Source organism: Falco cherrug, chromosome 11, assembly GCF_023634085.1.
Source record: "Falco cherrug isolate bFalChe1 chromosome 11, bFalChe1.pri, whole genome shotgun sequence".
Lineage (NCBI taxonomy): Eukaryota > Metazoa > Chordata > Aves > Falconiformes > Falconidae > Falco > Falco cherrug.
The window spans coordinates 31457649-31483379 of NC_073707.1; the positions used below are offsets into that span (position 1 = coordinate 31457649).

General features: G+C 41.8%; 1 protein-coding gene across 4 annotated transcripts in view; it reads left to right on the forward strand.

Moving 5' to 3' along the window:
- IFT80 (intraflagellar transport 80) overlaps positions 1-13083 on the forward strand; it is a 53829-nt gene extending 40746 nt beyond the window's left edge. For 2 of the 4 annotated variants that reach the window (XM_055723328.1, XM_055723329.1), the window contains exons 13-21: positions 1839-1903; positions 2698-2833; positions 3524-3671; positions 4415-4586; positions 5010-5027; positions 7448-7537; positions 7635-7807; positions 8945-9068; positions 11863-13083. In XM_055723328.1, the coding sequence (XP_055579303.1) occupies positions 1839-1903; positions 2698-2833; positions 3524-3671; positions 4415-4586; positions 5010-5027; positions 7448-7537; positions 7635-7807; positions 8945-9068; positions 11863-11976 (1040 nt within the window). In that variant the 3' untranslated portion in view covers positions 11977-13083. Of the gene's footprint in view, positions 1-1838; positions 1904-2697; positions 2834-3523; positions 3672-4414; positions 4587-5009; positions 5028-7447; positions 7538-7634; positions 7808-8944; positions 9069-10876; positions 10944-11862 lie in introns of all 4 variants that reach the window. The other 2 variants (XM_055723331.1, XM_055723330.1) reach the window with 2 other exon arrangements.
- The last annotated feature ends 12648 nt before the right edge of the window (positions 13084-25731 follow it).

The window sequence follows — 25731 nt, forward strand, 5'->3', positions numbered from 1 at the left end:
GTTCAAAGTGAGAGAATACCCTTTATTCATATATTTCATTTATACATATTAAAAAGATCTATTTTAGGTTCTAAATGATTATAAAGTGATGTGGAATATTTCCAGACCAGAAAAAAGAAACAAAACAACCCCAAACTTACTTTCTTAAATACTTTTATAAACATTGTAGATTCACGAATAGTTAACCAATTTTACTTGTCAGTTAGGTACAGTGGTTTTCTTTAAAACTCTTAATCTCACTTCCTATAGCTAGTATAGTAGTTGTAAAATTGGCTTGTATAGCTAGATCAACAATTTCATGCAGGGAGACATGCATAAAAGTGAGAAGAATAGAACTTCTCAGAAACAACTAGGGTGGTGGGGTTTTTTGTATATTTAGTCTGCTGCCAAGAGCAAAACCTTTTTCTTCCTTTGCAAACTCAACCAATGTTTTCTGAACACCTGCTCTTACAGTTGTATTTAAAAAAAAAAAAAAAATCTGCCTGTATAACCATTGACCTCAAACCAACATCCTGTGTCCTAGTGAAGGAAATGCACAGCAGGATTAACATGTTAACATCGCCATCCTTTGGAATGAACTTGTATGTTCATCTTACGTAGTGTACTTACAGGTAGTGCTTTGAAATAGCAGGTGGGGTGTGCTACTGAACATCTGAAATGTTTCTGTCACATCTGAAAACATCCATGGACTAACGCTGAATTACGTGCTTTAAATGACAACCGGTGTTCCTTATAATGTTACAGTTTCCTCTAGGTTTGAATACTCTACCTATGCCTGTCTGAATTCATGTGCGTATTCACAGACTATGTATAAAGTATGTATGAATAGGTTTTGAACACACAGGGATATGTGTGCATCACACACACATACACTTGTATATATAAAGACAGAAAGAAAGGAAGAAAGAGAAACTTTATTTTTAAGTGAATTGCAAATTTGAGTCATCACTGGATATCCCATAAATAGAGATGGTGTAGGTGGGGGATTTTTGGAGGGTTTTTTTGTTTTATTTTTGTTTTGAGGGTGAGACAGGGAGAGTATAGAACAGATGGGCTTCTGGTAAAGATTGCAAGAATTTATATATACAATTCAAGTATATCTGGATAAAGCAGATACTTTTTGAGGAAGCCAGTTATTAATGTATTGCCATTAACTGTATCATCATGACAAGCTGAAAACCTGAACTGTCCTGCAAGAAAATATGTCTAGGGACCACTGTATTAAGAATTCAAAACAGAGCAGGTTTTTAACAAAATAGAGAATGCTTCTAAAGAATGCATTACACAATTGTTCGAAGGGCAGCTTTCTATATGATGATAATTTCTTCAGGAAAATATTCCACTCAATGGTATCACTTCCTAAACTTTCATATTCATCAAAATAATGGGTTAAGATTGAATAAATGTATCGGATAACCTTGGTAACATTAATTTATTCAGATGGAGAGTACAAACTTGCATCATATAGAACTCCATGTCATTTCTGTAAATAACCATTTGAGCTGTGATGGGAAGTAAAACATTACTTTTCTGTATCAGTCCATGATGTCATGTTTCAATGGCTATCAATGCTCTGGAAAGAAGGATATTTGAGAATTTTCACAGATCACTCCAATTGCAAAATGAGGCTATTCCGAAGCTCAGCAGACTCTGATGGTTAAGTTTTCCCAACTGTAAGATTCTTTTTTCACCAGAGTGTGAGTCATTGGTATATCTAGCACACAGTAATAAGTATCCACTTGCAGTAAATTATCCTCTGAAAATGAATGGAACTGCTTGAAAAGTCTATGAAGAACTCTTATTTGTAACTAATATTATTTTTTTTTTAATTTCTTCAGTTATCTACATATTTGAAGCTTTATCTGGAAAGCCATTGGGTGATGGAAAGCCTCTAACCCATAAGGTAAGGTGAAGAATCTAGTGTCTCTTTTTTATTATACTTTGAAATTAAGAATCAATAACGGATTTCCTCAGTAATGGGTCTAATAAACTTTTAAAGGCTTACCATCGTAATAGACAGGAGCTTGACAAGCCTAGCTGACATAACAAAAATCAGATTCTTTATGCAGCGTCGAGGTACAAAGGGATATGTTATAGGTTGTGTTCAGTTACTGGCATGTCTTTCCCATGCACATAAGAGTTTGAAACTACAGGCAAATAGTTTTGTTATGCAGTAAAACATCACCTGAGTTTCCTTTGCATGTCCTCCAAAGCTGCTTTCATTAGTGTCAACCTGTTGTTAATGCTGAAGAAAAGGAACATCATCAAAAAGTTGTCTGCCTTCAGTCTGAGCTTTTACTGTCTTCAAAAATGATTGCCTGAACTGCATCTTACTTTTCTTCACTCTTCTGGTATACAAAAAAGTCAAAAATAGGCAGCTTCTTTGGAGAGAAGAAAAAACATTCATCTTTTAGGCAGCTTTTGCTTTGAGACTGCAACTTGTATTTCTGTAGTTCTGTAGTAAATTCCTGAACTGCTGACTCTTCTCTGTTGCAGTTTTAGTTTAATCTGCATGAAATTCAATTCATATAATGCCTCATTCCACAGAGAAGACACACATAAAGTGTCTTCACAATCCGGTTTTTCAAGAGTTTTGTGCCTTATTTCTAGTAAAGCATTCATTTTTTTGAATATCACATGCTTTCTGTGATACGAATCTCCAAAATAAAAATCAGATATTTTCTTTTTCCTTTTCAGACGGAAATTGTGGCGATTGCTTTGGACCAGAAAGGACTTACAAGTGAAAGAAAAATAGCTTTTATTGATAAGAACAGAGATCTCTACATTACTTCAGTTAAACGGTTTGGAAAAGAACAGAAGATTGTCAAAATAGGTAAGGAAAATTCAAAATAACGTTCAATCATGTGCTAGCAGGCAAATAGACTTTTATCTAGTAAAGAGACAAAATTTTGCTTTTTAGTTAATAGTGAAACTGGACTTGAAAAAAACATTGGAAATAGTTCTGTGGCTTCCGTAAGATAGTGGTAGAGGCAATTTTAGTACATTTTATCTAAATTTTGATAATATATCAGTTACATGTAAAGCAGCTGTTAACATTTAAGCACTTGTTACTGCATTCTGGAGCAAGCAGCTAGAAGGGTATTAGAGAAGAATGTATTCCTCAGAATTATTCAGTACAGAATCTTTCAGAAGGTTTTCTTGCAAATGCAAACTCTTAATTTCATAATGTTTTTTAATTAAAAGTTTAAATGCTGCAGGTAGATGCATGATCCATGAAGTACAAAGCTGCAGTCTGACCATTGTGTTAATTTTGGTCTCCAGTCTCAAAACCAAGTCCAAAAAACCATTATTCTGAAAAGAACTTACTTTCAGAAAGCAAGAACTGAATTTGACTGGAAGTTAAGTATGTAAGATGTTACTTTATAAAAAGGTGTTAAACTCAGTCCTTATAAAAGGAACTAAGAATGGCTAATAATTACCCTTTTACTACAGTTTGTGAAGTGTACCTTTATTTTGAAGTTTCTTGTGGAAATGCATGTTATTCTTCTATCTTTAAATTAAGGGACAATGGTTCAAACTTTGGCCTGGAACGACACGTCTAACATTCTTTGTGGGATTCAAGATACTCATTTTACAGTCTGGTACTACCCCAACACAGTCAATGTAGATAAAGATCTTTTGCCAAAAACTCTGTATGAAAAAGATGCAAGGTAATATATGCTTTTTTATCATAATAGTATTACTGTGTATTTTACCTACTTTACTCGTTCCTTAAAACATTATGTTAATTTTGGCAGCTGAAGTAAAAGCCAGGGTTGCAACTTCTAAAATTCTTCTTGTGTTACTACTTCTTGATTAGGAAATGAGGAAAAAGTGTTTTATAATTCATGTCATAAAGTTTGCAGTTGAAATGGATGATGCATATCTTGATGCATAAGCAAAATTTTAATCATATCTCATGAAATACTGCCTTAGTTGTTTGTAAAAAATCAAACAAAAAAGAAGATATGTTAAAAGTATCTGTTGGAAATTAAATGTATCAAAACATTACATCACAGATAATACTATTTCTAGCTCAGCATGTTTGCTTCAGTCTGCGCGCTTGTGATAATGAATTCAGGTGTTCTTGATGAAGGATTTTATATTTCATTCTAAGAGTTGTGGGAGCCCAAATACTTTTTACTGACAAATGTATTTGAAAATTTTTGCACAAATACCCAGTTTGCATTTGCCTTACAGCCAGTGTATGTGCATAACTAACATTTATTTTTAGTTAACATTACAACTACCTGTTGGATACAACTAGTGAATAACTAGGTGCTTAGATTTTTATGTGCTCTGGAAACGAAGTATAATCATGTTGTAATTTTGAAACAAAGATTTCTTTACATTCCTAATGTCCTTTTCAGTTAGAAAGAAGTAAATATTAACTTACCTTTCTTTCTCTACCCAGTGAATTTGGCAAAAATCCCCAGATTATACATTTTGTAGGAAATCAAATAACAATTAGAAGAGCAGATGGTTCACTTATTCACCTTAATATGTCACCTTATCCTGCGATTCTTCATGAATATATTAGTAGTTCTAAATGGGAAGATGCTGTCAGATTGTGTCGCTTTGTCAAGGTAAATGCTAATTATCAGGAATGTTCAGATATAATTTCACTGTAATATTTATGTTTTCAAGTATTCCTTTAATAATGGTAATTGCATTTCAGATGTTACATCTGATTTCCATTCTTCTGCTTTGTTGCTGATTGGTTTTGAGCTGGTCATGAAAAATTATACATTTTTCATAATTATGTAATATACAGATGCATCATTTCATAGTTGTCATTATATATAATAAAAATGCTTATTTTTATTCACAGCAAAGTCCAGTACTCACAGAAGTTAGTAATAAGCTTAACTTTTCAGGACTAGGCCTTAATATAACTGATTAAAAATTATCTGTGTCTCCACCATTGCCTAGTAGTTTTTCATGTTTTATTTCACTTGTTTTTTGTGTGATTTTTTTTTTCCCCTTTGCTTTCTTTTATATATATTTAGGCAACAGCAACAGATGAGGTGAGTCTGGGAGTCTTTAAAACTGACAATGAAAAATCTCCCCAAACCCTGCTTCCTTTCCCCCATGTAGTCCTAGAAAAGAGTTTAGCACTTTCATATGATTGCCATGACCTTAAATGGGTATTTCAATTATTTTTGTATTTGCATTATTAAATCAATACACATCCAGAAAACTTGGGTTGTATATTGATTTTTATTTTGGGTGCTAGCCCTTTAATAGTAGGCTTTTTTTCCCAGTATTTGGCAATGGGAACTGGGATTTCAGATTTCAAATGCAGTATTATGTTAACTTTTTTGAGTAATCTAAATGCATCATCTTTTAAAAATAAAACAACTGTATTGGGTGGTAATATTAATAGGTTTTTTTCTGATTGATATGAAGGTTTTCTAATTCAGGGGGTTTGTTTGGTCAAACTTCTCGTGCATCCTCTTCATTCTTATGGGCAGAGTCATCCAATGATTTTAGTCATACTTAAAAGGAAAAAATACTTTAATTTTTTGGTGCTTTTTAAATGAAATCTCAATATAGGTATCATGGTTTTTTCACTGTCCTTTTTTATGAGCTTTTCCTCATTAATCTGTTATCTGTCAACAAGTGAGGAAGGCCTTTCAAGAAAAACTGGAACAGAATCTTTATTTTCAGCGTGAAGAGTATTCACATCATCTGGTTTTAAGCATCCCCAAGTTGGATACTTCGGTCTTGGTCTTTGAAGACTTCTCCTTTGCATTGATTGACAAAAGAAAATTTTTGTCTTTGATAGAAGGTAATCTAATCTGGCCTAAACTAGATGGTGTGAATATCCTCTCTATTTGATACTTTGTTTTTGGGCTGAGGGATGACCTGGAACACCCTTACACCAAGGTCTTGCCTTGAGTACTTTGTTTATCTTTCATGATTCGTAAACTCTTCATGGAGATACAGGGCTGTTTTGTTGATTTGGGGCAACCCAGGTAGACAGTTCAAAGCATTTCTAATCAGTAATAAGAAAACGGACCATCTTTCTGAGGAAAGAGAGAACACAAGACCAATTGGTGAAAAACTCCTAGAAACTTGGTCCCTTGAATAGTTTCAAGCTGAGCTTTCAGCATTTTATCACCTAAATTTCTAAATAATAGGGAAGCAGGAGAAAAATGTGACCAAGATTTTATTAGTATTTGATTCTCTGGACAACTTTGAATCTCCCAAATTATGGGCTACCAGGAGGAATGCTTATCTTGTCCTGAATCCTGGTAAAGAGTGGGAACATGTGCAAAGACGGTGATAGTGAAAGCCTTAGGCTAAATTACTGTATTTCATTGTCTTCAGTGGGTCTTACCAGTTTTGTTTCATATAAAAGCAATTTTGAGACATGGCATGGGAATATGTTTAAAGCATGCTCAGTGTAGCTGTTTAGTCAGTTTTAAATTAACAGTAATCCTATGCTGCTTCTAAAAACCTATTCTAAAAACCATATGATGAAGTGTTTAAAAAAAAATTCAAATTTGTTATTAAACATATTTAGCAAAACTACTAAAACCCACTTAATTCCTGGACTGTGTGTGGACTAACAAGTGTCTTCAAAATTAAATTTTTCCTGTCTGACCTAGAGTTTTCACATGTGGTAGCCTAAACTGTATTAATTAGTATGTTTTAGTAGTATAGCTTTGTTATAATGTTGTCAGACTTGAAAAGATAAGATACCAAAATGTCAGAATCTTCCTAAATGTTTTTCTGAGTTAGTGGAGTTTCCTTATTGTTGTGTAAAAAAACCCAAATAATATTGCAAAAGTTACAAAAATAGAAAACAAGGTTGTAATATTATTATTACCACTAAGGTTTTCTAATTCTTAGTTCTAAACATAAAATGTACTGAAAATATCACAAAGGAGACAGAACTTTTGAAGCTCTTATTTACTTTTCAGCAGGTTCATTGTTCTACAGTCAAATAATTTTTTCAGTTATAGTACGTTTATGATAAATGTATAGTTGTTGTCAGCATCGTGGTTCCAGTGCAGTTATTTGTGAAGCCAGGTTATGATCAGCCAGCTTAAACTGATTTTCCTAACTACAGCCAGTGCTTTAGTTTCCAGCATAGTTCCACGAGCAGGGACAGGGACACAGTGACGAGGCTGTGAAGTGATACAATGGCAGGAGTTCATTACTGGCTGAGATGCTGAGAGCTAATGACTCATTTAGCCACACTGTCAGTCTCAGCTGATCACAACTTCAACATTTTTATAATGAAGGAGTTCTGAGGAAAGATGAGAAAGTAGTGACTTTCTAATAAGAGAGTTAGACCACGGTGCCCTAAATGGCATACTGAGAAATGTTGTATTGTTATGCATTATATTCAGGACTTGCATACTTCCTTTGAGAAGGAAGGATAGTAAATATTCGAAGTTGTAAGAGTTGCGTTTGTTTTTTTTTTTTTAAATTTCAGGATCAGACGATGTGGGCTTGTTTAGCTGCTATGGCAGTTGCCAACAAAGACATGACTACAGCAGAAATCGCCTATGCATCAATTGGTGAGGTAAGAAAATTTAGTTATGTATTTCTAGTTAAATTGTTGCAAAACTAATTTTCTTCATTAATTTCCCTTATTAAACTACTGTACATCTCGTTAACAGATTGACAAAGTTCAGTATATCAATTCCATCAAAGATCTTCCATCAAAAGAATCAAGGATGGCTCATACACTGCTGTTCAGTGGAAACACCCAAGAAGCTGAAACCCTGCTTCTTCAAACAGGCCTTATCTATCAAGCTATTCAAGTCAACATTAATCTTTACAATTGGGATAGGTAGTATTTCTTCAAACACAGTATGTTTATAAGCAGTCTTACTGAGGTAACCTGTAAATTATTGAGATTGGTTGTTTTATTGCAGATGCTTACCTGTACTGTAATTGCCCAGAACTGTAAAAAGATGAAGTAAATCATATCCTGACAATAACCAAAGAAGTAACTTCTTTTCTGTCATGTTTAGAAGACAAGTATTCTGTGACAGAAGTGCAAAGCATGTTTGGAAGCATTTTTAAATAACATTTTGCTTTTTCATTATTTTTGACACAGCAAAGTCCTTAGTGATACCTCAAACTGTATGTGACCCTCAAAGAATTAAGGCTGTTTTGAAATGTCTTGTTGCTAAAAATAGATATGTTGCGATTCAGACTCCCAGCACTGTGTAGGTGGATGAAATATGAATTAGGCCTGAGAAAACAAAGTAGGAATTTCTCCTTTAAACAAAAACCCACGTTTTCTAACAGAATCTTCTGAGGCCATTTACTACTAATTTCTCTGCTATTATATTCATATCACCGTAGGCAAAAAGTTGTTTTTCCTCCCCACATATCTGTGGGGTTTATTATGTTGCCTATTATGTCTCATCTAAAAACTGTATCTATCAAACATAAGTATTCCTTATGCCATTGAGAAGAAAACAGATGTGAGAGTAATCGGTTATACTAATCCAATGCCTAATCTTTCCTCCCTATAGAATATTCATAAATGCTGTGTAGCATACACTATCAATAAGTATTATGACGCTGTTCAGGAGTGGTTCCTGACTGTTACAAAGTTATTAAAAATTATTACTTTTGCCCCTTTATATTGAGAGTGCTAAACTCTAACCACTCTGTTTTATTTCCTTGAAATAAAAAGACTCGTATTGTCAAACTCCAATGATGTGATGAGGTTGTCAACAGAAATAACCGTTGGATGTTTTTCATAGCATGCATCATAAAGTAGACAGTCTTCCTTCGCTGGCTACTTTTAACCTCTTGTGACCGATACTAATGTAAAACTGCTTGGCACTATAGATTAGGAATCTTTGCCTGCAGCCCGAATGCTTTTCAGCATATCGTTTTGCAAAACCATGGTGATTGTAGTTGTGCCAGAGCATTTATATAGCCTGACAAGCCCATTTCTGTTTTATTCCAGGGCCCTAGAACTAGCAGTAAAGCACAAGACACATGTTGACACGGTCCTGGCTTATCGACAAAAGTTCCTAGAGGACTTTGGTAAAAAAGAAACTAACAAAAGATTTTTGCAATATGCAGAAGGTGTAAGTATTGCTCAGAATTATTCCTACAGCTTTAGGTCAGCCTGCCCCTTGTAGCCACTTTGGGAGGGTGGGGAAGAATTGCTCTTACGTTTTCCTTCTTTGGTTCAAATGTGGACACAGATCTTAAAATTTTTACATCTGAATACAAGTTCATAGCTTGATGTGTGGCTACTTGGCTAGTGGTAGTTGTGCATGTGGTTTATTTGAAGGTGCAGACGTGGAATGTATATATTTAGTATCTGGCAAGGATTATACAAATGAAGGCATAGTTGTTCTCTATAAACAGGGAGCTAGACCTTAGTACAGATTGAATGGGTACCTCTAAAATGTCTTCAACGTTTTTTTGTGATTTTATGGATAGCAACAATAACAAACTTTGAAGATTTCCAGATATGCATTAAAAGTGAACTACAAACCGTTCTGCTGAATGTGATAAATAGCTAAATATACAATTTCATCAAACCTCTGGAAACCCTCTATCATCAGTAGGTCATTTCAATGTATTAGCATTTCACAGATCTTAAAGACTGAGGATAGATCTTACAGTTCATAAGCTAAAAGTACCTTAGATTCCACTGAAGTCCTTGTGTGCATTTCTTTTATGAGAAGCATCACGCACATGTGCACCTTAGACAGCAATTTCACTGAGTGGCCCTTATGTCCTTCCTGCTCTTCCCCTCACTGTTCTGAAGCATTCCGAGGGTGAAACTGTGAAGAGAGACGTGTACTTTGACAGTGTCAGATCCTTGCATCCACAGTAGCTGATGGATCAGGAAATAATCTCAGCTGTTAGCTCAGATCCTTTAATTGGTCATTGTCCATTACACTTTCAATAAAGCTTGATTTCTAATGTAAGTCATTAGCTTTTAGCACTTCTAAGGATGTTTCATTTCCTAAGCAAGAATAAAAGTCTGCACAGTATCTAGCCCCCCAATGAACCATTCTGCAGTACTTTACCTAGGAAGTACAGAAAAAGAACAGATTCCAGGCACTCTTATCATGCAGCAATTTTGGCTGCTGTGCTGGAAGTATGCTTTCTACATACTTTAAATCCATTATTGAGCAAAAATCATGTTAATCCCCTGATGCTTCTGAAAGAGACTTTTTAGATAATACTGTCTTGTTTTTAAATCATCAAGAAAGCCATAGTTTCTGGAAGGGTTCCTAAGCAATAACACCCTGTCAGTGACAAGGTGTGAGCAGAGTGACGCGGGTGGAGCCCGTTTCACCTTACACTCAGTCTTGAAACTTGGGTCTCAGACTGCAGAAGGTTCCTGGAATAAAGAAGTCCTTTTCTGCATCCGTGTTCTGGAGGTCTTATCTGCTGCCTCTGAAACTGGGAGGGAACCTGCTTAATGAAGTGGATTTTAAGCTCTTGGCTGTAGTGGTAACTAGCAAAGTTAGCAGGAAACGTTAAGGGCATTGAAGAGAAAAGCAAGATTTTGTGCTGCTATTCCTTCTCAGGGAAAAAAATAAATAGGTCTGTTTCCCTTTCACCACCTAAAGCTCCTTCTGGCTTAAGTAAGGAGTTTTTACCTCTTTACTGCAGCTGAGAGCACGGATCTGCAAGCAGATAGGGAATCTAAACAATGTGCTTAGTTGTTACATCTCACGTCTTTATATATAAGGTATTATGAACCTAATGAGTATACTGAGAATCCATATCTTGGCAGTTAGTAGGTGTCACTGGCAAGGATTGTTGGCTTCGCTGGCAAGTAGCTCTCTGGGCTGGATGGCAGAATTAGCCCTGTATGTGGTATGTTTAGCATCTGTGTGACATCTGTTATAGCAAACGCATTCTTTCTTAGAGCTCCATAAAGATTTCAGTCATCAGATCCAAAGCACCTGGACCCAGTAAATGCATCCTGAATTGAGGTATTAACCTTTTCACATGAGAATATGGGTATTGCAATTACATCTTCCCTCACAGAGAATCTTCCTTGTTATTTCATGACTTAGTTAACAGAGTAACAGCTACTCTGAAAATTCCCTGTGCAGCAATTGAGACTTTTTTCCCATCCCATCTTTGACAGTCTTAATTCTCCAGCAATGAAACTGAACTTTGCAGTTACGTTTTTGCCCGGGTTTTGGACATGTTTTTGTAGTCACCAAATGCACCATGATCCATTCTTTCTTGTCAAGCATTTTTGGAAAGACAGGCAACAGTTGTACTCCACTGTACCATGGATATTGTACTATGTCTGTTGTCTGAAGTTTCACTGAAATAGAATACAGCCGGAAGGTGATGATTCTCTGCAGCTGGAGAAGTGCCAATATAAAGCTAAAACTTATATTGATTTAGACAACAAATTTCAAACAGAAATCTGATTTCTGTTATATCGATAACTAGTGTAATATGCTATCGTGTTTACTTGGTGGACTTCAGGCGCAGTCAAAAGACATCACTGCATGTATTATTGATACAGGGCTATACTCTCAGTAATAGGACACAGAGGTCGCATCTGATTTAAATGTAATGACTTGATCCAAGTTATTTTTGTGTTCTAATGGGTTTTTGCCAGACACAATGAGATGTATTAGTATTTGTTAAGATATCAAGCTTGTTTTATTTTAAAGGTGGAAAGCTCAGTTTGTTAGAACTCAACTCTGCCTTCATACATTCCATTAGTGTGTCGACAAGTTGTCGCTTATATGTGAAGTGCTGTGTAATGATTGATACATAATGTTTGTAATCGTAATTTCAAATTGTCTGTTTAGTGTATAGCTATCTGTTTGACCTCTCTATATAATGCTAGTTGACCTCTGCGTACTCCCTTTTCTGTTCTTCTTACAGCTGGAAGTTGATTGGAATAAAATCAAAGCCAAAATAGAGATGGAAATTGCTAAAGAACGAGAACGAGCAGCAACCAGTCCCGCAGTGAGAGCCAGTGTAACTGTACAGCAATAACTGTCCTCTTGGTTGCCTTAATGAGCGCTTCTTGGATATTTTGTACTGGCATATTTTGACACATTAAAAAAAGTCTCAGCAAACATTTTGTGGGGAACAGGAGTGAGAATTGCTGTGGTTCTTGCTAATGGCTGGATGACAGGCAGAATTATTGATTCACTACAGTCTCATTTGGATCTGGGTTTATGTTCTGATGGCCTAACTCCAGCGAGTAGTTACCTTGTAGTCCATAATACATGTATGACAAAAAAGGAAAATTTACTGTCTTTCCATTAGTGGCTTTTACATTTTCATTGCCATTAAAATTATTTAACCTCAGTTGCCTCCAACTACCAATTTCCTTGTTTAAGCAGCTAGTTAAGTAGTTTGGTTATTTCTGCAAACTCAGGGACCTCTGAAAAGACTTGTTTAAGTTGCCCTAAGACAAATTCAGCAAACTAAGTGTTGAACAGTAAAAAAAGGATTTGCTTGCACCTATAAATACAAAGGAATATTTTATTCACAGTTATGGTAATACATACTTCTGGTACTACGTATGTATGAGCAAGTTCTTTAATAGATGATTTCAGATTACTTCAGCAACTCAGGTTTGTTCCTGCAGCAAACAATTTAGCAATAAAAGGTATTTTCTGAGATAAATAATTTAAAATGCAGTGGAATGTGCTTTGAGTGTTGTTTGAAGTAACACACAGAATTGTTGGTTGGTTTTGTAGCATCTAGCACGTATAATTGACAATATTGAAAGCTTCCTTAAGGCTGAAATACCATACTCATTTAAAATAAGGAAGAACTTCCCACATATTTTTTTCTGCACCAAGCACTTGATTTGAAAATACTGTTTTTACATTTGTGTTATTTCAAGATATATTTTTGTTTTACATATGAAAGTGGCTGCATATGCTAGATGTTCTTTGCAGAAGCCTTTTGCGTTACAAATATATGAGCAAGTTATTCATAACTGACATTGTATAATATGTATCTTTGAAATATTACCATCAAAATGTTAAATATCTGTATATCTGGCAAACGTTTTTGTAAATCATTATATGATGGTTTTTTGCACAGCTCATAAATTTCTTAATAAAAACGGAATTTTTTTTAAATGTATCTAGTAGGTGATGCATTAAGTGATCTCTGTTGATTTACCTGACTGCTAAATAAAACAATGTATTTGATGTAGCTCATTTGAAGCTCTGCAGTATTCTGGTGTGCTGACATGTGGCAAAGTAAACACCTTCCGTTAACTTGCAGAAAGCACTTACTTTCCAGAAATGAGCCCAAAATACCACTAATGGCAAGTGTTTAATGTTAAATTTATGAAACTTGGCTCAGATTTGTAATGCAATGTAAGCAATTTTTGAAGACCAGTCTAGCGGTGCTACAAAGTTCAGGATCTCGGCTCAATCTCGCTCTTTTATTCTTGGGCCACTTGGAGGTACAGCAGAGGCAGCAAATTCACTCAGCTGCTTAAAAGTGCCTGGTGCAACAATTAGCCATGGCAAAGACTGAGATAAAACAGTGGGATGGATGCCACGCTTGCAAAGGTACTGTCTCAGACTGGCTGATCTTCAGCCGATGCCGATGTTCACAGAAGGTGGTACAGCAGTACTTCAAGCTGGCTCTCCATGTCTCGGTATTGATGAGAAGTGTTCTATTTTAGGTGATGGGAAAGGTGGGTTAGTTCCTGGGCCAAAGCACAAGGAAGACTTTAAGGTATTTATTGCTGATGAGATCTGGGTTTTTTCCGTGCATATCCAGTCCTGAATGATATGCCATGTTTGTGTTAAATAGAATACAAGGCAAAATAAGTATCTTGGAAAAATAAATATTTGGAAAAAATATTCTTTATTTTCACCAGGTTCTAATATGCAGGTAACCTGGTACAATTCCAGCCTTGGGTATGAAACCTAGATTTCAGAATATTCTCAGAAGGAAACATTCTTATATGGCTTCCCTGGGATTGTTCCAGGGTTTTTACGTATCACAAGTGCAGTTCCCAGAAAAGTTCCATTTGCCCAGTCCAAGATAATTTTGTGCTGGTTTGTCTGGGGTTTTGAAGTTCTGCACTGTGTCTGTACCTGTTTTCAGTAATTTTCAATAGTTCATTTAATGCCATCTGTTAAGTAAAAAGAGATAACAGAAGGATACAGATGTTTTGGGTATGTTAACAAGCTGCAACAAACCAAACCTTGGGTATCTGCTTCAGTGGGCCGTTTCTGATGTATTCAGAAAGACTGGCATATTAGCAAGTGCAAAGTAAGATCGAAAGTACTTTCACTCTACTTGTTGTGTTTGTGTCATACTACCTCCTTGTCCAAACCCTGATTTAAAACCTTCCAGAGCTGTAAATGAAATAGCTAAGCAATTACTGGTTGTATTATTGTCCAGTGCAAGAATACTTGATTCTTCAATGATTTAAGAATACCTATTTTAAAAATGGATAGCACCCTATTTAATTATTGACTATTTAATTTTAAACATCATAAACCTATTTAAGAAGTAGGGATTAACGCAATAGAAATGTAATTGTTTTAGTTGCTGTTGTGATGGATCAGTTACTCAAATATAACCCCAATTTTGCTATAGCAGGATGCGTATTCCAGTTCACATACTTCATTTGACCTTGACCACCATAGATTCTCTCTGGTTGTAAGAAGGGAGATTCAAATGGGAATGTGAAAAGTGTATCTTTAAGTGAGGTAAAGGTAAATGCTAAGCTGGCTGTTTAAAAGCCATAATTGAATTAGGAAAGCAACATACTGAAAAGATGTTGTGTGAGTTAGGTAGCACTTCTGTCTTTTGAATTTTCAAACATGGCAAACGATGTAGTTGGCTCTCCTTGCACGTGGGCTTGGAAATAATGTAAAAATTTGCTGATCTTTCACCCCATTCTAGTACTGTAGTGAGGAACAAACCTAAGCAATCTGTTAATGTCAGTACCCTGCCCTGCATTAGAGGACACCCATTTTTACATCCCAGCCTTCATGCATTGTCCATCATCTGGCGATGGACAGACCTTGCCATCTGTCTGTTCCGTGTGGACAGTTTTCTGTTTACAATGCACAGCAGCCACCCTATGTTTCTAAGGGGAGTTACTGATGGGTGACTGCAACGAAGAGCAGTGAAAAAAGCATTTTCGGAACTTCCTCTTGGATTTGAAAATTAAAAAAAATTTAAACCTTGCCTTATGCCACATTTTAACTATCATTTTGGATGCAACTATTCCAGATAATGCAAATGGTTAAAGAAACATGCTTCATTTTTACTTCCAGCTTCAATTTTTTATGGTTTGCATTTTTTTAATAGTCCAGAAGAAGAAAGAAAAGTATTTTTTGTATTCTGATATTTAAGACAGTAAGACTTTGAGATCTATGTTTGTGGGATTTTATTCTTTGGAACTGGAACAGGGTGAAGCTTTGAATCATCTGACGTGAAGGCTGAATTTCATAGCTTGTATAGAACCATTCCCTACTGCAGGAAAACAAATCTTCATCTCTAAAAGATGCTGTGCATAAGGTGACTGCAGATATATCAATTTTACACCAGAGGCCAGAAGCTGTGTCACAGAAGCATCTTTGTCTGAAGGAGGGGAGAGGTAACGGCAGGTTACCGAATGCCAGCCTTTGGCTCTGTGGCTTCGTTGTGCCTCTCTGCCACACAAATCCAGCTGATTTTTGGATTCCAAGAAGCTGATGTCCATAATGCAGTCAGATGGTGGAAAGCCAGGCAAATTATGTAACTTGGAAAGGTGTCAAACCTCAAACCAATCAACATCGATAACCGTCATGGCACTCGATGAAGGTGGCCAGGGTTGTCATTCCCTTATTGACAGGTGAAGCCACTTGCCTGTGGTCACCCAGCAGGCCTGCGCGAGTGGGCAGCGGGACCAAGCCACCTCTTAGCTGAGCCCTGCCTGATGCGGGGAGCTGGGAGGAGACCATCCTCTCCCCTGCTGGAGACCGGGATAGCTGGTGACGGCTCTCAAAACGCCGAGGAGCCAGTGTGCAAAGCAGGTGCTGAGCTGGAGCTGTGCAGCTCCCGTTGACTAACAGAAATGGCCCGGGCACGTCTGACGGAGGGGGGGCGGCGTGGGCTGCCTTCAGCTGCAGCGGGACTGCATCCAGAGCTATCGACCTGCCTCCTGCAAAAAGGTACAAGTCACTATCATAGATAACAAAAAATGTCCTGTGGTCCTCTCAGAGTTAGTCTTTGCCACTCCTTCAGCAAATACGTAGATTTTAATGAACAGTGAATGAAAATATTGGTGGTAAAAGGGGGTGGGGGGGAAGAAGTGCTATCCATTGAATTCTGATGTGTCGGTACTGCTGATTCCAGAAGAACCAAATAGGAATCAAAAAGTTGGTATTACATGGACAGAGTGAGTCTTAGCAATGCCAAATGCCTCAAAGCTGTGAAATATGCTCCTTTTCAAGCAGTAAAGCGATTTGAGAGCTGGATCATACTGGCCTGGTGCCAGCTTTGATGTGATTTTTTGGGCATATCTGGTAAATCTCCTTGAAAAGTGATGTAAGCCCGCTGTGTTTGGTTTGGGTCCCTTGACTGAAATGATAAATTCCTTTACAGTTTAACTTTTAAGAAAAAATTAACTGGGAATTTTTGTCATTTGTAAAACAGAAGGTACCATTTTGGCAAGATACGAACCTCGTATTTTGCCAGAGTGATGCCCTTCCTGCAGCTGTTAGCTTTGGAAGCGTACGGGATTAATTGGTCAGCTTAACCGTGATACAGGCAACTTGCAGGTATGCCAGTAAAGATTCTCCCGCAGCGCCTGTGCTGTCTTCTTTAGAGCTATTAAAGAGCTAATGCTTCTTTGCAAGGGACAGATACCTGCTGCTACTTTTCCTACTTTAAAGCTTTAATAAAAAGTTGAGAGGTGGAAAAATGGAAAAAGTGCTTGGAAATGGGAGTGATCTGCCTGGTGCTGGATGTACCCTCAGCCTAGTGAGAAGAAATGCACGCCCATGACAACGAGCACTGACACTGCTTCCTAAAAATGTGAATAAACTAGGAGACATCATTTCTTTCAGCTTTCCTTAAGAAACTGGAGCATGCAATCCTCAGACAAATAAACAGTTGCAAGTGATTACTCTTTCAGGAATTAAGTTTTTTTGGGTAGACACATCTGCAGTGAATGGTCAGTGAAGAACTTAATTGTTACTGTAATTCCAAATGTTAATCAATGGGTTTCCATATAAATTAACCAATCTGCATATTAATTCCTGTTCAAAACAGAAAGTTCTAAGTCCAAAATAGATATGTGGTATGATTTTACTCTGTTTCAATTATTGACTGGTTTATATTGATGACTGGGAGATGAGGACAGCCAGTTGCGCTTCTACCTTGCTTATCCATAGAAATAAGAATTTACAACAAAAACCCCTAAGGCCAACTGGCATTTAATAACAAGATAGCATAAGTTCTGTTCTATTTTGTAAATTAATATGAATATGATCAATTAAAAAGAAGAATCTGGGGTTGATTGTGATATATCTAGAAACAAAAGCAAGGTAGAAAATACTATGGAAAGAATGATAACAACCATGGAAGGAAAAAAAATGCAAGAATAGGCACTAATGTCTGTCTGTTAAATCCATGATCACTGTGGCCAAGACCTGGCAAAGGTGTGTGCATGTGCTGCCCTTCACAGACCATGGATAATCCAGCTCAACTCACAGAGGTGTGTAGGAGACAAAACCTTTCCGTCCTGTTTTTTTCTGCTCTTTTTCCTTTGGATTGGAAGCTTGTAGTGCTCTGGATGTTGAGATTTCCTGTAAAATACCAACCCTGCAGCTGACTGCATGTCATTGCAAAAAAGCACACCAAGACCTGCCAGTGTGCCCCAGGACCAGGTTTCTGCTGGTTTGCTTAGAAAACTTAAAGCTGAAGGTATGTAAATGATGAAAATCTCTGCAGAAGCAGATATGAAATTTGCTTAGTGAGCACAAGAGAGCCCAAGCAGGGCTTAGCTGTTTGCTGCTGCTCTAAAAAGGGACAGATTTCATTTACATTATAGCATGGTGTCCTGGGAAGCCAATTTGGCTTCTTAAAGTTGTATTGTTTTCAGTTGCCTTATTCACTTCAGAATAGTCAAAGTTATAAATAACCAATAATGGAAAAGCTAGAAGCTTTCTAAAACAAATGTAATTCTTGATGATGTCATCTAGAGATAGGGAGAAAATGGAACAAAAATAAAAGGCAATTTATTGGGGTTTGTATTTCAGGATTGATATCATAGAATCGTGGTTGGAAGGGAACTTAAACATATTAAGCAGAAATTCTGAGGCTTCCATTTCTTTATTGTTGTGAGATCAGAGATATCCCATGTCACACTTACTCAGCAGCTCCCAAACCAGCTGACATTTCATGACTCCATAAATACAGTTGTGTTACCATCATTGGTCTGAACGTATATGTGATTTGAATTGCAATGACTATAACGTTACTTGGGTTTATGCTATCAGTGGAATATGCAGATGATTGTGCACTGAGCCTTGTCTTAATATAAAGGGAGCACGGCCATTACCTATTCAGCAGTTGCCACTGTTGTCTGGCTGTTGTCCTCTCCTGGGATCACCTCTTTGCCTTCCCCTAAAATTGGACATACTAACATGTCCTCTGTGGCATATGGATTCCTCTGCACTGCTGTTTTACTCTGTAAGGTATGGGGAAAAGTTGGGGAGCAGAGACGTTTTTGTGACTTGATTGTATGTAAGAATCTCTGTTTCCGAAGTATATTTTTATTGATCCAATTCAGTCAAGGGTTGCCCCGTGCTATAAAATTTCAAGTACTGACATGCAAACTGTTAGTTTTAATTCAGGTACCTTCACCCTACTCTTAAGGCTTTTAATGAGAACTAAGTGCTTCATATGAATATATGATGGCCCGGTGTCTTCAGAGAAACGGAAGGTTGTGTTCTTTCCTGCGCAGAGCTAGGCCGTGTGTCTGCAACAATCAGATTAACAGATGTACAAGGAATATCGCCCTGGCCGCCTGGCTTTGTGCAGTCATGCATGCGGGCCCTGCGCGTGGTCTCCTGCCGGTTCCACAGCCGAGCAAGCTGGGCATTCCCAGGCCCACGGCACGCTCCCAGCAAGGGGAGCTGGGGATGCAGCACCGAACTGCAACCAGCTCTTTCCATCACCCCGTCATCGTGCTGGAGGTGATGTCTTTGTATCAGAGGCAATGTCATCGTCCCAGAGGTGATGTCCCCGAGTCAGCTTCCTCCTGGATGACTTATTCCGCTTCTTCACCGGCCCGTGCCCGGGCTCGGGGGCTGAGCAGCGGTCCCTGGCCATCGTGCTGCCCAGCCCACGCTCCCGGGGAGGCTGCAGGTCCCTCCAGGGCTGTGGCGTGTCCCTCTGGGGAGCCCTGGTGTGCCCTGGGAACCCTGCACATCCCTTTGGCAGAGTCCGGTGCCCGGCCTTCCCAGGGGCTGGGGTCTGCCCGGGGGTCCGTGAGGTTCTTCCCAGAGACCTCCGTGTCTGGCACCGCACCCCTCCTGGGGCCGCTGCTGGCCCTTAGGGCTGCGCGCCAGCCTGGCCCGTGGGGACCGTGGTGTCCTTCTGTCCAGCGGCGTGTCCCCATGGGCCCTCCTCCGCGGGTGCGCAGCGGGGTGAGGGCTCAGCCGCGGACCCCCAGCCCCATCCGCGGGGGCTCAGCCGCGGACCCCCCGGCCCCAGCCCCACCCGCGGGTGCGCAGTGGAGGTGGCGCTGCGCCTCTTCGTAGCTGGGCAGATGCTTCACCTCCTCGTAGCGGGGCAGCGGCGGCAGCTCCAGCCCCGGCCCGGGCGGGGCGGCGGGACCCCCGGGCTGCAGCGGCGGGGCGGCGGGCGCGGCCGGGGGGCGGCGGGCGGCCGGGGGGCGGCGGCGGGGCGCGGAACAGGCGCGACGGCGCAGGGCGCAGCCGGCCGCCAGCAGCGCCAGCAGGACGAGCAGCGCCGCCAGCCTCCGCGCCAGCCAGCGCGCCCGCGGCAGCCAGGGGCGCCCCGCCGCCCGCCCGCCCCCCGCCCGCCCCCCGCCCCCCCGCAGCCCCCCCGGGCGCACGGCGCCGGCCCCCGCCCGCCCGCCATTCTCCGCGCCCCGCGCAGCCCGGCTCCGCTCCCGGCGCGCACCTTCCGCGGGGCCGGCGGAGCTCCCCACGGTCGCGGGGCCGGCTGGCATCCCGCGCCCCTCCGGCGGCAGCGCCGGGTTTTATCCGCGCCCGCCGGGCTTTTATCCCCGATGAAAAATTGATGGGGCCGCTTGGCGGCGGTTCAGGGGCTAATGGGGCGGCGGCCGTGCGGGACGGGGCGCCGGGCCAGGCTCGGCCTCTCCGCCAGGGCGGTGCGGGTCTGGCAGCCCCCCGCCCGCACCCGGCCTCTGCCAGTGTTGGGGGCCACCAGCGGGGTGTCCCTGCCACCCGAGCTTTACACTGACTGTGCCCCAAACCTTGCCGCTGCACCGAAACCATCTTCCCTGAGTGGGGGCAGGACCCCCGAGTAGGGATAATCTGTACTTGAGGGCATGCGGGTGAGTGGTACCCAGGGATGTGGGGATGAGCAATACACAAGGACAGGGGATGAACATAAGGATGTGGGGAGGAGCGGTACCCAACGACATGGGGTTGAACCTAAGGATGCAGGGATGAATGGTACCCAAGGATACAGGGATGCATGGTGGGATGAACCCAAGAATGCAGGGATGATCGATACCTGAAGATGTGGGGAAGGGCAGTACCCGAGGATGTGGGGATGAGCGGTACCCAAGGATGCGGAAATGAGCAGTACCCGAGGACAGAGGGATAAGTGGTACCCAAGGACAAGGGGATGAATGGTACCTAAGCATGCAGGGAAGAGTGGTAGCCAAGGACATGAGGACAAGGGATACCTGAGCCCTGAGCGACCCATGGGAGGGGAAATGCAAGGTGCAGAGCCTACCACTGATTTTGACACTTAAGGACAGCTGCAGTGACAGGCTGGCTCCCTGGCTCCTGTGCAAGGCACAGATGAGAGTGAGATCTTCATTCTTCCTCTCTGTTGGTTTTTATTTCTACTGTTAAGGTTTCGTAGCTTTTTGCCTGTTGGCAAGGCCCAGGGGTCCCTGTGTCACCTAGAAGTGACCATTGCCCATGCTTCTGGGGACCCAATCCATCACTTGATTCAGCCCCCATAACTGAAGACCCTCAGCTGCATTGTTTGCTGATTACCCTCAGCTCAGCTGCAAAAGTCCTCAGGCAACTGGGAGAGGAGGGGGAGGTCTAATCTAGTCATGGAAAAACTTACTAATATGAAACATGGCAAAAAATGACCAGCACTTTTCTGCTTGGTTTCCTTTTGGGTGATCGTGCCAAATCTGATACACGGCAGCTAACCCACCTACGTGACCCTTGTGTGTAACGTTTTCGTTTCCTTTGTCCTGTTTACTCAACCCGTAATGATTTCGTTGCTGATTTCTGTCAGCGATACTCCTGCTGTCATCCCTACGTTTGGGTAATTCATGCCTACTGTATCTGTTACAGATTTTGTGGCACTCAGGAGGAACGATGGGAGGAGAAGGTTCTCAGCCATGGTACAGCCTTGGGCAGAGTTTGCATAAAAATAATCTGAAAGGAAGGAGCAGGTCAGTGGTGCTGGGCTGCTGGTGGACGATGAGAAGCCATGATTACCTTCTGGATTTTCAGGGGTTTATTCTGCGCACATTTCCTCACTTTATGGACATTTCTCCCTGCAGAAGGGCGCTGGAGCTGGGAACGGCAGGAAAGGTGGGCTTCAGGCACGGAGCGGGGCACAGCCCCAGCCCCAGCTGCTTTAGAACTGACCTACCCGGGCAGCACTGGCTCTGCCACCCTACGTGAAGGGGTGGCTGCGGGGACCCCAGCCCTTTGCCTTGGGGACATGTCCCAACCCATAGCCAGCAGGATCAGGGATGCTGAGCACTGGCTCTGGGAGCAGTTCCCTACCATGCCTGGGGCTGCATTTGCTCCACTCTTGATAATAACTGATGTGATTTATTTGTTTTAAAGCAAATATGGTGGTGAGTAAACAGCAGGGTGCCCAGTGAAGCCTATCAATCCGTTAATAAAGCACTGCATTTTAACAGCATTTCTGATAAGCTGTAACTCCGCAATCAGAACACTATGAAATATTAAAGCCTGTTGATAGCTCATTAAAGCTAACATTTTGGCTGGCCCTCCAGCATGTGTGCCGCAGGCTGAGGATCAGCTCTGCACCCTGTCAGACAAGGAAAACCATGGCTGGAGGGAACAGGGTGCTGCGATAGCAAGAAATGAGAACTAAAATTGTGTCATGCAGCTATGCTCACACCAGCAGCCCCAGCTCCCACAGCCCCACGCCTGGCTTGGGAAAAAGCAGACACACTGGTTCCTGGGGGGTCAGGGCCAGGGGACTTGTCCCAGCTGGCTCCGTAGCTGCGTGAGGATGCCTGCAGCCATCCTGGGGCAACGGGTATAAACACTGGGTCCTCTTCAGGTTTGGGGGGTTCAGGGTGGTACATCAGTGGAGCTAGCTCAGCTGCTGGTTGGGCTTTTGGAAATCTATGGAGAGTGTCTTCTGCCCGGCTGTGGGTTCCGTGTGGGTACGGTGGGCAGGTGGGTAATTGTTTCCAGCAGGAGTAATTGGTGTCATGATGTGAGTAATGAGACTGTAGGCAGCTGCAGCTGCTAATGGGGATGATGGATAGGTGATTTTTGGAAATGTGGCTGTTCTGCTGAGGGCCAGTACGGTGTAGACACTGCCTGCCAGCTCCCTGGGATGGTAACTGGTGAGAGAGGGGGGCTGCAGCCGTTCTGGGACCCCCAGTGGCCTTGTCACCGGGCAGGGAGCTGGACCACCAAGCTGGCCTGGCTGGGGAGGCGGCAGCACCGGGAAAGTGAAAACTGGAATGTGCCAAACCACCCCCCACCACCACCACCCCCCCGTGCAGCTCCTGGGGGAGCTGCCCTTGCTCTCCTCCTCTGCATGCAGGACCTTGAAATGGGGGGGATAAACACCCGCCCGCAGGCGACGGTCCAGCTGGGGAGTGGGAGTTTCCTGACTCATCCGAGTTCTCCCAGAAGATACGCTGAGTGTGGGGGGCAGATGTGGTGATTCACCACATCTGGGGGAAGAGATGCTGTGGGCCAGGCAATGCTGGTGATGTGGAGATGTGGCGGGGTCCCCCGGGCACAGCCCGCAGCACAGAGGCAGCTCTGCCTGCTCGCCAGGGATGTGCATTTCAGAGCTGATGCTCAGGCTCGATGCAGCAAAGCAGCCAGGTGAGTCTGGGGTTCAAACCTCATAATTCACCTTGTAATTTTCTTAAATGAGCCTACAACCTGTTAATTACATCTATGTTAAAGCCATAACTCAACAGTTTGAACTGTCATACTGATCCACAGCACCGAAAGCTTCTGGCAAATCAATGCCATCAGCTACTGAAGCGTGGCAGGCGTCCGTGTGTGCTGGGGCAGTCCCCACGTGCTCCGAGAGGTGTCTTCTGGTTAGATCTAAACATCGTTGCTCTTTTTTCCAGGTTACTGACTCCAAATGCCAGGCTGTGTATCGTCCTGCAAGTGTTCTTGGCAGGGATGGGAGTGCAATAGTAAAGCGAAGTGTTGTTTCTATTAGCAGCAGCATCATTTGTAGGCAGTTCAAGATTCTTGCCATATTGCCGTGATCCTTCTCACTGATGAAAGAGAAGTGAAATTACAGGTGAGGTGGCCCAGATGTTTGTCAGAAGTAGTCTTGAAAATTGTCAGGTTGCTGTAACATATGTTCTTTCAACTGTGTATCTACAGATGCGCCTACCACTTAACCATTCAAAACCGTGGCTTCTTTAGATCTCAAGAAACCAAGCAAGACCCTGATTACCACGCTTGGGAGCGAGACCTACAAAGCAGGCACCAGCACCATGGCACAGCACCTCCACGCTCCTTGCCCCACCACCCACACCATGGTCCTTCCATTGCCACCAACGTCCCCCTCCACACCACAGCTGGGCTGTGGCCACAAACACTTGTCCGCAGCTGGGTCATGGCCAGGGGAGAAACCCTGTGGGCAATGAGGGAAGAAGAGACACAGTTTTCTGGGAAACTACCTGAAGGTGGGGAGCCAAAAAGCCAGGACACGTCACCAGTATTAGTCTCCTAGCAAAAAAAGGTGTCAGAACTTTGGTTGTGAGAGCTCCTGCATGAATTTTGTTTTATATATATATATTTATTTATTAAATATTTATTTATTTTTATTTTTAAATGCTAAAGCAGAATATGAGTAAAGGAGAAGCCTTTCACCCTACACAGCTGCCCCAAACACAAGTGCAGATGGGAAGATCTTGCCCATCCGAACCGCTCTCCTATTTCACTCTTCCTTCTTCTCCTCCTCTGGATGCCGGTGAGCACTGGGCAGCCTGGGATGGTCCGGGCCATTCCCAGGCCTGCAAGGAGATTTTTTGTGCCCCGCAAACACAACAGAGCAGTGGGGCAGCCCCCGGACTTGCTGAGCATAAATCATCATTAACGGCCGCATTGTGCTTCCCTCACCCCAAAGTCTGCTCCTGTTACGAGCTATGAGAAACCCACTTTGCGGCTGCCTGGAGTCGCGGGTGAACACTGGGGCAGCCGAGCGGTTTCTGGGAAGGAGCTTTAGAAGTTGATTTTCTCCAGTCTTGCAGGGAATGCACAAGTATCGATCCTGCAAATGACCCTTGCAGAAATACATCGATCCCTTTGGAGCAGCGGATCATTAAATACTTGACTTCCAGATCTTTCAAATGGTGCCAAAGTGCTGACCTGGCAAAATAGTTATTTTATAGTGCACATGATTGTCCCTGCGACCACTAGCATTTGTGTAACTCTGAACTCACCTTCATGGGAGTCAGCTGCCTAAAATACTCTTTGTACAGTGATGCTTCACATCTGCATTTCCTTTTCTCTTATATGTTTTCCCCTAAATATGGAAAAACTTAATAGAAAAAACATAAAGAAGCTGAAGTTGCTTTTTTTGGGCAAGACTCTGAAAGCCGCACACATGGTGAGCATTTGGTAGCCAGAATAATCCCACGGACTGATGGAGGGAAGCGCAGCTTTGGATGGTGATCTAGATCGTAGATAGACACAGGCTCAGCCGTCACAGCTTCAATGATATTACGATACCTAGCAGACCCAAACCTTGTGATAGTTGAGGCTTTTGTAGGAATTATGGAGCAAATCGCCGCTGCGTTGGAGGATGTGCAGGCACAGCATGTTGCATTTTGGGCTCTGTTACAGCCCTTCTGCAAATATTCCTCTCCCTGGTTCCTGAATCAGTAAATGCGGTGCCGTGAGGATGGTGTTTCAGGGTGCTGGGTCAAGCCATGTATTTTCACAACAGTTTGCCAAAATAAAGAATATGTAGTTTTTAACATTTCTATTAAAACTGCTAAAGAAGCCCTTAAGAAAGCCCATCGGCAGCGAGCCGGGAGCACTGCTCAGGGAAAGCTCTGGGCTGGTAGAATTCAACACACAAAGCCGAGATCTATTGCTTCACATTTTTCAAGCACATCTGTAACTGTAATAAGGCTTAAGAAACAAGAAGATGACTCTGCATATGTAAAAAAGAAAAGCCAAAAAAAAAAAAGGCCATTACCTCACAGCTCAGAAATCTCTACTGCCAGCAAATATTTGCTGTGAGACTATGAAAAAGCAGAGAGAGAGGCTGAAACACTCCTGCATGACTCTGATCCTTCCCGGGCTAGGTCAGTTCTCTTAATCAAGGTTAGAT